The sequence below is a fragment of the Coturnix japonica genome, chromosome 1, assembly GCF_001577835.2.
Source record: "Coturnix japonica isolate 7356 chromosome 1, Coturnix japonica 2.1, whole genome shotgun sequence".
NCBI lineage: Eukaryota > Metazoa > Chordata > Aves > Galliformes > Phasianidae > Coturnix > Coturnix japonica.
This window is the reverse complement of record NC_029516.1, coordinates 46,941,719-46,953,838: the sequence shown is the minus strand read 5'-3', so window position 1 is coordinate 46,953,838 and position 12,120 is coordinate 46,941,719. Positions and strand designations below refer to the sequence as shown.

Here is a 12,120-nt window from a genome sequence, read left to right as displayed (position 1 = left end):
AGCAAAGCCATGGAGCCCCTTGCAACAGGGCTTAGATCTTTCTCCTTCAGGGGAGAAGTGAGGTTCCCATCTCACAGCATGCTTCCTGCTTCACCCAAGAGAGAGGTTTTGGTCATCGCTCACATGTTGCAAAGCAGCTATCTTGCATGGTGAACACAGCACTGGGGGTGAACGGGGTGACTGGAGGTCTCACGGCTTTCAGGGCATGGCTGTATCTACTGACTGGGCAGCAGAGATGTCTCCAGCTTTAGGACTGTTCTTTCTACAGTACTGCAGAGTCCGGATTGCCTGAACTGAGTCTCACCTGTAGCAGCTCCCCAGCCAAACCATGGTGTAATGGGTGGCACTGGCCACAGACTCTGCCAGTGCTGAATGTATAGGTGTATAGCCTTGAAGGATTGAGCTGAGCAGACTGTTCAGACAGCATTCTTCTCTCCAAGTAAACAAGCTGAAGGACTGAATTGCAGAAAGCTTTCCTAGAAGGTCTGACTGCATATTTCCACTCCCCCCCCCGCCTCTGCCCTTGATCCACATATTTTTAAGTGTGAAAGATGCACCTCCAATCTACCAGCATCTTACCTCATGGGGCCAGGAACACGCACAAGCACAACCATGGCATTTCCTGAGGACACAGTTCTCAGAAGTAAATTAAAAACAATGAAAAAAAGTCTGGTCTCAGATCTGACAAAGTGTCACATTCACTAGCATACACACAGTCCAAACTCTAGGCCTGATATGGGACCAAAGAGGCCTGTAAGGCATAAGGTTATGTTTTCCACCCCTTGCCAAATAGACCATCTGGTACACGTCAAATGACAGCAGAAGCTATTTGAAGATGAATGAGAATCAAAACAGAAGCTCCTATATGGGCATCTGCTCTTGTTTTCTTGTCCGTTTCTCTACCCAACCAGGAGTGTTTGTCCCACCAGTCCAAACCCCAAAGATTGATTTACCTCTTCTACCCATACTGAGACCTCCTATAGGCATCATCTCCCTCCCTGGGACTCCATCCCTTCTAGATCTTCCATTCAAGACTCCAAGCCTTCCCACACACTAACCCTCAATTTCACCATTTTCCCCAAACTTATGTGCAATTGTCACTTGTCTTTTCACCTCTGACCTGAACCTGAAGTCTTTGCTATTACACTCAGGTCCTCTAAAATAGGTGTCCAGGATGCATCTGGAACTACCACCTCTCCCACTGCTAAATGTACAGATGTCTAGTCAAAAGTTTAATGTCTCCTTTGCCTATACATCCTGACTTTTACCTCTTGGCAGAGAAAATAGAAACACCACAGGGAAAACATGCTCTTATCATGCTTACTATGTGCCTGATGGAAGGATGTGCAAAAACTGAAACAAGACAAAGAAGCTGATCCCCTTTGGAAAAGTCCGGCCTTTCCCAGTAGAACTAGTTAAGTGCTTGAAGATTAATCCTAATTCTTTTCTAATCATTTTTTGTGTTATTTTCAAAGCATTCTGCCCTGAATTTGCTTAAAGCTTTCCCAGAAGAGAGAAGACAGCTGTCATAACTGAAAGTGTCTGTAAAGCAACTGTCTTTAAGGAAACAGAAAGGGATTGCCAAGGATTTCCTAAGGAAGTTTCACAGTTGAATTAGATTTTGTACCTGTTTCTTTCAGATCGGTATCTTTTTCACGGCACTGTTTAGCCATAATTGGCAGTAGAATGAATAGGCTGTGAAGAAAAGACATATCTAAGTGCAAAACAACCAAGGAAAGAAAGTTTAATATCACTGGAATTTTATAAATTTATATATATATACACATCGAAAAGTTCTCTGAGTTTTTTTCTATAACATAAAGCACCATTAATTCCACAGTACATTACAACTCAGCCTACTACACCTTCCAGAAATCACCCAAAACATCTGAAAACTTATTTAGCACCAAGGGATTGCCATCTTGTTTAGCACCAAGAAGCCTGTTAAACATACCCTTTGGCCTGCCTGCCTTCCTCTACCACATGCATCAAGCACCATCTGGATGCTCATGAGTAACATGTGAGATTTACCACTGGAATTAAAAAATAACAAGAAGCAAACAGAAAAGGAGGAAAAGAGAAGTTTGTTTCTGGAGATATTCAGTGTTAGAGAGGTTCGCTTCTCTTCAGGCAAACATGGAGCACTATACACTGTAAATACACAATACCTGGCTTTGCAGCCTGTGGCTTAGGAAGACAGAAAGGGATTCAGTCCTGAGCATCACTTTCAGCATGCTTCTTCCTTTCTACTGCCTGTAATCCTGTCTCTGAGCAGCTCCATATAGTTGTCCTGCTAAGAGAGAGGAAGAAGCTCAGCTTCCTTCAATTCCCATGATCTTGCTATCATGTAGTTCCCTGGGAAAGACCCAGCTTTATGTCAGTGAAACCTTGTTTTTATACACATTGTATCAGTGACAACAGTGGGGAAGATCAGGGGCCAGAAAGTGCCTGAAATTCATTCCAGTCTGTGTAGCTTCTTTTGCAGAGCAGGGAGGGTAAGTAAGCAGAGCAAGAGAGAAAATGTCCTGCAATTCTCTCAAGCATTTACAATAGTTAACTTGTGATCCTGCACCTTTGCCATCCTGGACTGAGTGTACCTGATTGAGTCCTAATATAATAATTTGATTTGTATCTCCAATGGGAGATCTCTGATAGTCCCAGTACTATAGACAGAGACTGTGGCTAACCATGAGACTGCGGAAGCATAAGTCAGAAGACTTCATTATCAATGATGGGCAGCAGAGAAATACAGTTTCTTCTGCTTGTCCTGCCCTGAGACTCAAAAAAGAGACAACTGTTGGTTCTGCTGTTTGTGGCAGCATCACAACACATGGAAGTGATTTTCCCAAAGTGCTGAGTCAGCCTCACATCCCCAGAGGGATGTGAGTGAGGGCAGTGTGAGGCCAGTATAAATGGTACTAGAATATCCTACCACTGGCATCCTTTCCCTCTGCAACATCTCTGTCCTGACAAGGAGAGGAAGGATTTGCTTTAGCCACACGTTTTTCTCAGTTGCTCTAAGGAGATTGCCAGAAAAAGGCACACAACATGTGGCAGGGAAGCTTTTAATATGGGTTGAGTTGCTGAAGTCTCACTTCCTTTCACACTACTGTTTTGCCTCTATTTTTTTTTCTCCCATCACGTAGGCAAATAGATGCCAACTTGTCCAGGTCTGGAAACTGTGGTTTAACTGCAATTGGCCTTGCAGCCAACAGCTCATGTCATGAAACAGCAGTCTCTCAACATCAGTGTGAGAGAACCACCTTCAGGAGGAATGACATAATGGCATGCAGGAGCCAGGGCCATGCCATTGGTACCAATGGGTGCACCTCTCACAGAAGTGAGCAGAATCAGGTTCACCAAAATGCACTTGGGAAAGGGAAAGCCCTTTCTGGACTGGGCTGGCTTCCCACAGCTGGGGAATCAAGACCAAGTGGCATCCCAGCAGGTTTGGGAGGGAGGTTTGTGGCGTACTCTCTCCTGTGCTTCTGGCTTAATGGAAACAGAATGGTAGGATCTACTCATTCAACAGCTGATATCTCTGAATTATCTGGCTGAATGTCCAGCCCACTACCTCCAAGAAGAGCTAGAGCTGGCACAGTGGAATACTGTCCCCCCCCAGGCCACAATTTTACAGCCAGCCTGGGGAAGGACCACAGGACCCAGGAGCCTGGGCTAAAACTTGAGGGCTCCGAGACCCAGAAGGGTGTCTACAGAAAGTCAGTGACATAATGGGAAGGCCAACAGACCTTTCTTTGGAAAGACAGTATCATCTCCCACCACTCCCGCCTCTTCCTCTGTTCTGTAGAAGGCCAGTAGACCCCACTCCACTCTCCAGACTACAGGTGTGAGTGCTGGCATTAGGGCCACATTGCAGGCTGCAAATATGGCATGTGCAGTTGGGACAGAAAGAAGCCAGCACGCACCTGGGCAAAAAGCACTTTCCAGACCTTACTATGGGAGTCCTTTGTGTAGGAAATCCCAAGGAAGGACACATCCCCAGGAGCAACATCTTAGTTTTCTTCCCACTCTAGTACCCTACAAGCCAGCCACATCCTGCTCGTGGATTTAGAACAAGCCAATCACTTAAGCTGGTTCATGAGATGAGGTGTGAGAGATGATAGTGTCATGTTGTAAACGCACAGCTGCAGGCCTGACTGCTAGAGAGCATGGGGCAGGAGCCAGAGCAGCAAGTTTTACACTCAGTGCCTGAGACCTCACAGGCCCATTTCCAAGAGATTTGCAGTGGTTGCGGGCAATAAAAAGAGAGAGAGAGAGGAAGGCCAGAGAGGCTTTGGAAGGGAGGAGAGGCAATTATTCAACGCTAGGCTTGACCAGATACCCACTGAAGGTGATGTACACATCAACATCATCACTGTAAATGGCATTTTCCCGCTCCCGCTTGTAGAGCCTCACCCAGACCTCATCATTTTCTTGAAGATCCAACATGAGGCTCTGGCTCTGCATGATGCTGCGGTCACTGGGTTGGGCATACAAGATGACTACCTCTTCTTCGTTGCGCATGATGTGCATGTAGGTCTCCTTGAAGTTCCAGGTGTGGACGTTGAGGCTGAAATAGTAAAGGCCAGCCACAGAGCAGTAGAACTTGCCATTGAACATGTCAAAGTGACTGTAGAGGTTGACAAAGACGGTGTCAAAAATCAAGACCTGGAAGCCCTCGCTGCTGTGCAGCGCTTTCCTGCGGCCAACAGAGAATGCAGCATACTGGTGCTTGCAGGGATCTCCTGCTGTGCCCATCTGTCCTTTGCTGCCTTTCTGGCCCTGGGCACCCCGCTCTCCACGTGGCCCTTCTTTGCCCCATTTCCCTGGCATCCCAGGCTCTCCTCGATCTCCTTTCTCTCCTACAAGATGAAGCAGAGAACACAATCCCTGTGTGATATCAGAGGGAGAGATTCAAGAAGTGGTGAGAAAACCCAATGGGGAGATGGGGGATTGGTAAAGGATGGGGAAATGATAGAAGAAGGAACACTCTTTGATGGTCACAATATTGCACTTTATGGGAAAGGAACCAACAGAGCTATGGATGTGACTAGGGTCTTTTTTCTTTCTAACCTTCTGTTCACTGCCTGGTACAGCTTTGCTAGAAGTACTGGGGTCTACTCCTGGGAGACTCCAGTGCAAGATGGAGAACAACAGTGCAAAGTACTGCTCTTGTCCTTTTCTTCATCCTCCACACTCCCTTACCCCCACCACAGTTTCTACCCTCCTACAAACCTCTTCCAGGACCCAGTTATCCTGCTCTTGCTACATGCTGGTAAAAGGTGGAGAAGTGCTGATATATTTAGGAGAATATGAGTAGAGAGGAGTAAGGAGTGGAGTTGAAAGCAAAACATCCAAGACTAACTGGTGGCTGGGAAAAGAGCCAAGCTGAACTTTATGAGTGTTGCAGTGTAGGTTAAAGGGCTGGTACTTTGCCAATACAAGCATAATTTAGGCAGCCTCTTTAATTAATACTGTAGCTTTACCCTGGCGTCAGTGTGTTGCTTGTCATAGGTTTGGGCAGACATTAAAACAAAGAGAAGACCGCCAGAACTTACTTTTTGTGTATAGAGAAGGTCAGAGCAGACTCCAGCAGAATTGCTAGCCTCTCATATTTAAGCTTTGTTTCCCTGTGTGTGCTGGGTTAACTGGTTTTGGCACTTTGGGGCCAAGACAATCACTCACCCTTCAGTATGGTGATATTGATATAGGGACGGATCTCTGGCATCAGGTAGGGCAGGTGGTGGTGGCTGGAAGGTGGTGGTGGGGCATCTGCAGAAGAGTCCGGTGGGTCACAGCAGCGCCTGCAAGCACCAGGGGCAGGTTCTGTGAGGTGGAGTTCATCAGTGGGTGCCCCAAGCACAATAAAAGGAAGAAGAAGGAAGGCCAGGGGTGTGCATAGGTAAATTATGTCCATGGTGACCTGGGAAGATATGAGAAAGTGCCAGAGTAAAGCATAAGAAGGGAAGGACACGGGGGATTAAGCAGAGATCACCAAAAACCAATAAATCTTGGTGGCTGGAGCTGGTGGCAGGCCAGAATTGCCCTGTCCTGTGAGAGAGATGCATGTTTTGGTGTCCCTGGAGACTCAAGGCTGCAATCTGAGTAGTGAGCACATGGCCCCAGGAGGATGCTCCACACCCTTCAGCTCAAACCAATGGAGATTGGCTGCTAGCCCCAGTGGAAGGCTTGAACCTCAAAGCCTGTCACTAGGCAAACCACTGGAGCCACTCAAAGCTGCCAGGCTGGGACAGAGAAAGAAGGCGCAGAAAACCACACAGCTCGTTCAGCAAAAGCACATTCCAGTAGGATGCCGAATCTATGCAGACAGCTGTGAAAAACTTCTCCAGACCTCCAGTTATTAACTGTCAGCTATTCACAAAGTTAACTCAATATCCCAGCGGGAGTCAGACCCACATCTCCCTGCAGAGAGACTTAACTCCAGCCTCTCCTTTCCCTAACACCAAATCCCATCCCTCTGTGTTCCTTGGCCCCCCACCACAGAATCATAGAATTATTTGAGTTGGAAGGAACCTTTAAATGTCATCTGATCCAACTCCCCTGCAACGAACAGGGATACCCACAGGTAGATAAGGGTGCCCAGAGCCCCTCCAGACTGACCTTGAATGTCTACAGGGACAGGGCATCCACCACCTCTCTGGGAAGCCTTTTCCAGAGCTATTCCAAATCCTGTCCCAGTGCTCAGTAGCGTCTCAACTTCTCGCTTCTCTTCTGTCACAGGAGGAGAGCCAAACACCAGCACCTTGTCCAAAAGGATGACTGACTCTTGCAAAAGGCTGCCGCGTTGGAGAGAGGAAGCAAGCAGAGTGGAGCAGTCAGCCTTCAGAGAAGTATGTATGCGAGAGACAGACTTGCAGGCATGCTCAGACACACCCCCATCAGCTGCTGCCCACCCTGCTTCTGCCCACACCCCAGCGCAGTTCACCCTGTGTGCCAGGGGCTCCCGGCTGTATTCTCCAGCCCCCCTTCTTGCTGGCTGCCCCCTGCCTGCAAAGTCAGCCTCGGGACCCACGGCTTTAAGAGCCCGCGCTTGGCAGTGGCTTCTGAGTGCTGGCAGGGTGCATGGCCTGGGATTGGACCTGCTCCCTCCCCCCTCCTCCCCCTCCCTGGCTTTGGGCACTTTGCAGACCGGCTTGGGTTGCAGTGCCTCTTAACTCTTTCCTAGGTGCCTCCCCTGCCTTTTGTCTTCCAGACTAGATTGCACTCTCTACAAAGGGTGGGTAAGGCAGAAGGGGAGCGTCCCACTCCAAGCATCTTGGGGTGCAATGGTGCAGGATTCTTCCCTGTCTGCCAATCCCCTGTGTTAGCCCTCATCAGCCCTTCACCTGACAGCCCCATGCTCTCTCCCAAACTTCATCTTTCATTCCCTCCTGCATAGTTCCTCACCGCAGTTTCTCATCCCAGTCATGCTATTTCCAGCAGGCTCATTTGCCAACTGGGAGAGGCACTGTCTTTTTTTCCTCTCTGGTCATCCTTCCCCAGGCAGAGCCCCAAGCCTCACACTTGGGCACGTGTCACAGCAAGGTCACATCCCGGGCAGGAGGGGTGTGCCAGCCCCAAGCTCAGCCCTGTTGCTGCTCTTCAAAGCTGAGGCTCTGCAGCAAACCACAGTGGTGGTCTCTGCCCCAGCCTATTGCTAAGTGGTTTCTTTGTGCCCTGCGGATGAGAGCTATGTGGCTGCACTGGGCGTTTTGAAGGGAGGAAGGCTTTAGGGTTCCTGTGCTGTGGCAAAGCTGGATTTAAGATTTTATACCCTATAGGAGTATACGTGGCAGGAGGGAAGATGGGCAATAATTCTTTCTGCAGGGGCCCAAAGTGCCAAGTCAGCGCTGCACAACTGCCAAGGGAATCTGGAGAAAACTCCTACATTTCTGCAGGGAAAAGGGTTTTGTGCGTGTCTATGTGTTCCTGGAGATTTGTTTTTGGTTTTGTTTTACTTCTCCCAGTTATGCGGTTTGGGAATGGGAGGCCCTCACATCTCAGAGAGTGGCTGGCGCTTGGCAAGACCCCAGCACCACTGGAGGAGCAAGCGGAAAAGTCTGGGAAAATATGTGCTGTGAACTGGGGGATGGGAAGGAGGAGGCTGGGAAGGCTGGAGATACTCTCAGGCTGTCTGTCAGCCTGCAGCTTAATGAGCACAGATCAAACAAGCATCCATCCGTGGTCAGAGGAGCCCCATGGAACTCACTGCCATGTTTATGAGCTCCCATCATGGAGTCCCTCCCCTCTCTCTGAGATTTCCCTGCATGTCTCATTTCCAAGCATGACTTTTCCCCTTCTTGCAGCTCCATGCCTCACCTCTGCCTTATCTCTACCTTTTCAACACAGCAGGCAGAAGGAAGGTGTTTGCCCCCATTTCCTTCCCACATCTCTGTCTGCACACTATATTTGCTCTCAACCTAGCAAATGTTCTTCACCAAGAATCACAGAATTATAGAATGGCTTGGGTTGGAAGGGACCTCAAAGATCATCTAGTTTCAACCTGAGCACCCTGTTGGAAAGGCCCCTGCCATATTCTTGTCTGTGAGCAGGACTTTTTACCTAATGTCTTTCCCAAACTGAACTGAGACTCTCAAGGAGCCAGTAGACAAAGACAAGGGGAAATGGTTTCATACTAAAAGAGGGAAGATTTAGGTTGTGTGTAAGGAAGAAGTTGTTTACAGTAAGGGTTGTGAAGCACTGGAACAGGTTGCCCAGAGAGGTGATGGACATCCCATCGCTGGAGACACACAAGGTCGGGCTCTGGAGCACCCTTATCTACCTGTGGGTGTCCCTGCTCATTGCAGGGGGGTTGGACCAGATGGCCTTTAAGGATCCCTTCGAACTCAAACAATTCTAAGACTTGCTCTGGTAGCATCACCCTACTGGGCAGCAGTTAATGCCAATAGAGACACCCTTGTGAGGGTAACATTGCCCTTCCCTCTGAAATCAATGGGTTGCACCAGCAGTGCTTTGCTGGTGCAGACACTTTTCCAAGAGGTTTTGGCTTGTGTGGCCGAGTGCTCCACTCTATGCGTATCTGAGAACACTCTCCTCGGTCCACGTGCCAGCCACACTGCTGAGTGTAACCTAATAGGCAGAACCCTGTGTGTGTGCTCTGCTGCCCTCCAGCTCTCTCCTCACACACTGCCTTGGAAACAGCCCAGAGAAGCTCTGGCCAGATTGGACAACAGCAATCCTTGCTCAAAAGCAGCTGCTTCCTCTTCCTGCATTTCCTCCCTTCTCCTGCAACCCTCTCCACAAAGGACAGAATCGGGGTAGCCCGGTTCTCCCTCAGCCACTCCCCACATCCTATTAACCCTATCTGTCGCAAGCACAGAGGGAAGGAAGCTCCTTGCTGTTTACTCCCCTTCCCACCCCCTGTGCACAGCTCAGCTCCTCCTGCACACATGGACCCCCTGCCCTACTGCCCATGCATGTAACCACAGTCACCACTGTGCATCTCTTCCATCTGCCAACCCCTCTGGAGCCAAGGCATTGTCAGCACCAAGACACAGAGTAGCAGCTCCTTCCATTCTCCTTCCTGGATGCATCCCCTGGAGAAGGGCAGTTTTTCCCTTCCCCACCTCTCTTCCCCTGCTCTCCCAACGCAGCACAAGCCAGAAGTGGAAGCAGAAGAGCTCTTACCTCCGTGCCCTTCCACAGAGAAGTCCCGCGTTGGGTTTGGTGTATCCTCAGCTGCTCCTGGTTAGTAGTGCAGGGAGGAAGGGAGCGAGAGAGGGAAGGATGGAAGGAGGGAGGGAGAGCTGGCGGGGCCCAGCTGACTCCAGCCAGATGCTCGCCAAGTGCTCTTATGTAATTATTGTCCTTTCCATCCTGCCTTGGAGGCCTTGGTGAGTGCCTCCCCCCCACACTGCCCTGTGTCAGGCTTGGCTCACACTCCCTCCCTCCTCCTTTCTACGCGCCTCATGCTTTGCTCAGCTCAACAGCTGATCCTTTCTGGAAGCAAAGTTCCTGCTCCTGGCTACTGCCTCTGCTGCCATTAGGAAAAGAGAACACATGCTCCAAGAGCACGGGACCAGTGAGCAGCATGGCTCTGCACTCAGCTCCTCTCCACCACTGCTCAGCCCTGTTGATGGCCCCCATTTTGAACCCAGAAAAAAAGCTGCACTGACACTTCCCTCATTATCCCTCTCATTTGCCAAAAGTGGAAAGTGAGGCACAGACAGAGGTGGGATGTTTAGTGCCTGCAGATGAGGAGGAGGAAACTTGTATTGAGAGGCAACAGCAGGTTTCCATGCTGCAGTGCTTTGGGGTTCTCCCAAGTCACCCCATAACATCAGCAATCCCCTCGTGTTCCCTGAATCACTGATCATTGCAGGCCAAACTGCAGAGTGGGATGGGAAAACAAACCTTGCCCAGCCTGCAGGCTTGTGCATCAGCCAATCTCTGCTCACCAGGAGCACCACCACTGTGTGAAACCCTTTGGCAGGGACAGCTGAAGATGTGCAGGCTTGCTAGAAGCCATCCGCGTGGCTGCATTTCACTCATAGCTGCTGCTCAAGCAGGGCCTGGCTCAGTGAGCAATGACACGTTCCTTGGCCTTACGCAGGCGGCCACAGCATGTGAGGGCACTTCTGCCAGCAGCAATTCTTGCTGGAGCTGCTCCATCAGCGTGGCGGCCTGGGCTTCCTCACACACACATCAAGGCCTGCCAAAGCTGCTGCACTTTCAATTCCTTCCACCCACCCCCCCCTTTTATTTTTTCCCTGTGCATTGCTTAAACGCCACGTGGCTGAGGAGCAGCTAGGAGAGTTGTTAACCTGCACTTGCAACTTGTTTTCTTCTGTGACTCCTCATTAGGACCCCTCCTGCGTAAGATGAGTATGGAACCAGCCTGATGCCAGGGGTCTGAAATCAAGTGTTCCCACTATTGCTTCGTAGCCATGTCCTGAACTGGTCCTAAACCTGGTCAACAAAGTCCTGCTGTGTTCTTTGGGCATTTGGTCCATCACAAGACCATGAGTCAACAGTGTTCCCTTATGGCCAAGAAAGCCAATTGTATTGTGGGGTACATTTAGAAAGAGCATAGATGGAGGGGATTCTCCCCTGCTTCTCTGTCTTGCTGAGGCCACATTTGGAGTGCTGTGTCCAGTTCTGGGCTCCCCAGGTCAAGAAAGACAGGGAATTCTAGAAAGAATCCAGTGGAAGCCCACCAAGATGATGAGGGGACTGGAGGAAAGACTGAGAGCCATGGGACTGATCAGCCTGGGGAAGACAAGGCTGAGGGGGAGTCATATCAATGCTTATAAATATCTAATGGGTGGGAGTCTACTTCTCTGGAGATGTTCAGGACCTGCGTGGACACTTTCCTGTGTAACTTGCTATAGGGAACCTGCTTTAGCAGTGGGGTTGGACTAGATCATAGAATCACAGAGTCATTAAGGCTGGAAAAGACCTCTAAGATCACCTAGTCCAACTGTCAGCTTATCCCCACCATGCCCACTGACCATGTCCCTCAGTGCCACATCTACATGTTTCTTGAACACCTCCAGGGACAGCAACTCCACCACCTCCCTGGGCCTCTCCAGAGGTCCCTTCCAGCCCTACCATTCTGTGATTCTGTGATTACTCCAGCCTCCAGGCAGAGGGCAAAGGCTCAGGTTTTGTAATGTAGCAGTGCAGCAAAGCACCGTGCTTTTACCGTAACAGATCTCTGGGTGTCTCAGCATGGGGTGCCAAGGCTGTGTGTCCCCAAAAGGCAAAGGTGGCTGGGGATGGCATCCCAGTGAGCGGCAGCAGGGCTGAGTGCTGGGCTCTCCTCTGCCAGCTGAAAGAGACACGAGAGGGCACAGATGAAATCTCCGTGTTGTGCACACACACAACATATGAGTCAAGGCATATATATTTCCTCCCTGCATGTCCCCATTTGTCATGTAGAGAGGGACATGCTGCAGCTGGCTGCACTGACATCCCAGTGTGTGTGTTTGCGCATGACGCACTAAGTGCGAGATCCGAGCGAGCCGGCTGCACGCTGCGTGACGCTTGCATATTTTATGCTTGGGAAGGCAAAGCACACCAAGTTTTCATGAGCAAATATTTGCATATTTTCCACTCGTTCGAGCAGATAAAGCATTTAGGTTCTCTGCTGTATCCTCG

The 12,120-nt window shown here is 49.8% G+C and overlaps 1 protein-coding gene across 4 annotated transcripts; it reads right to left on the bottom strand.

Moving 5' to 3' along the window:
- Positions 1-1,715: 1,715 nt before the first annotated feature.
- Positions 1,716-10,423, bottom strand: C1QTNF6 (C1q and TNF related 6). 4 transcript variants are annotated; one of them, XM_015862510.2, is made up of 4 exons: positions 9,649-10,423; positions 6,622-6,797; positions 5,686-5,923; positions 1,716-4,862 (listed from the first exon to the last, which is right to left on the bottom strand). In XM_015862510.2, exons 3-4 carry the CDS (start codon positions 5,915-5,917, stop codon positions 4,315-4,317), a joined length of 780 nt encoding a protein of 259 aa, XP_015717996.1. In that variant the 5' UTR covers positions 5,918-5,923; positions 6,622-6,797; positions 9,649-10,423; the 3' UTR covers positions 1,716-4,314. The 4 variants fall into 4 exon arrangements, with proteins under 4 accessions (XP_015717996.1, XP_032300815.1, XP_015718002.1 ...); XM_032444924.1 differs by lacking the exon at positions 9,649-10,423 and adding an exon at positions 6,947-7,076; XM_015862516.2 differs by lacking the exon at positions 9,649-10,423 and having other exon boundaries at positions 5,686-5,804; positions 6,622-6,938.
- Between the last annotated feature and the right edge of the window lie 1,697 nt (positions 10,424-12,120).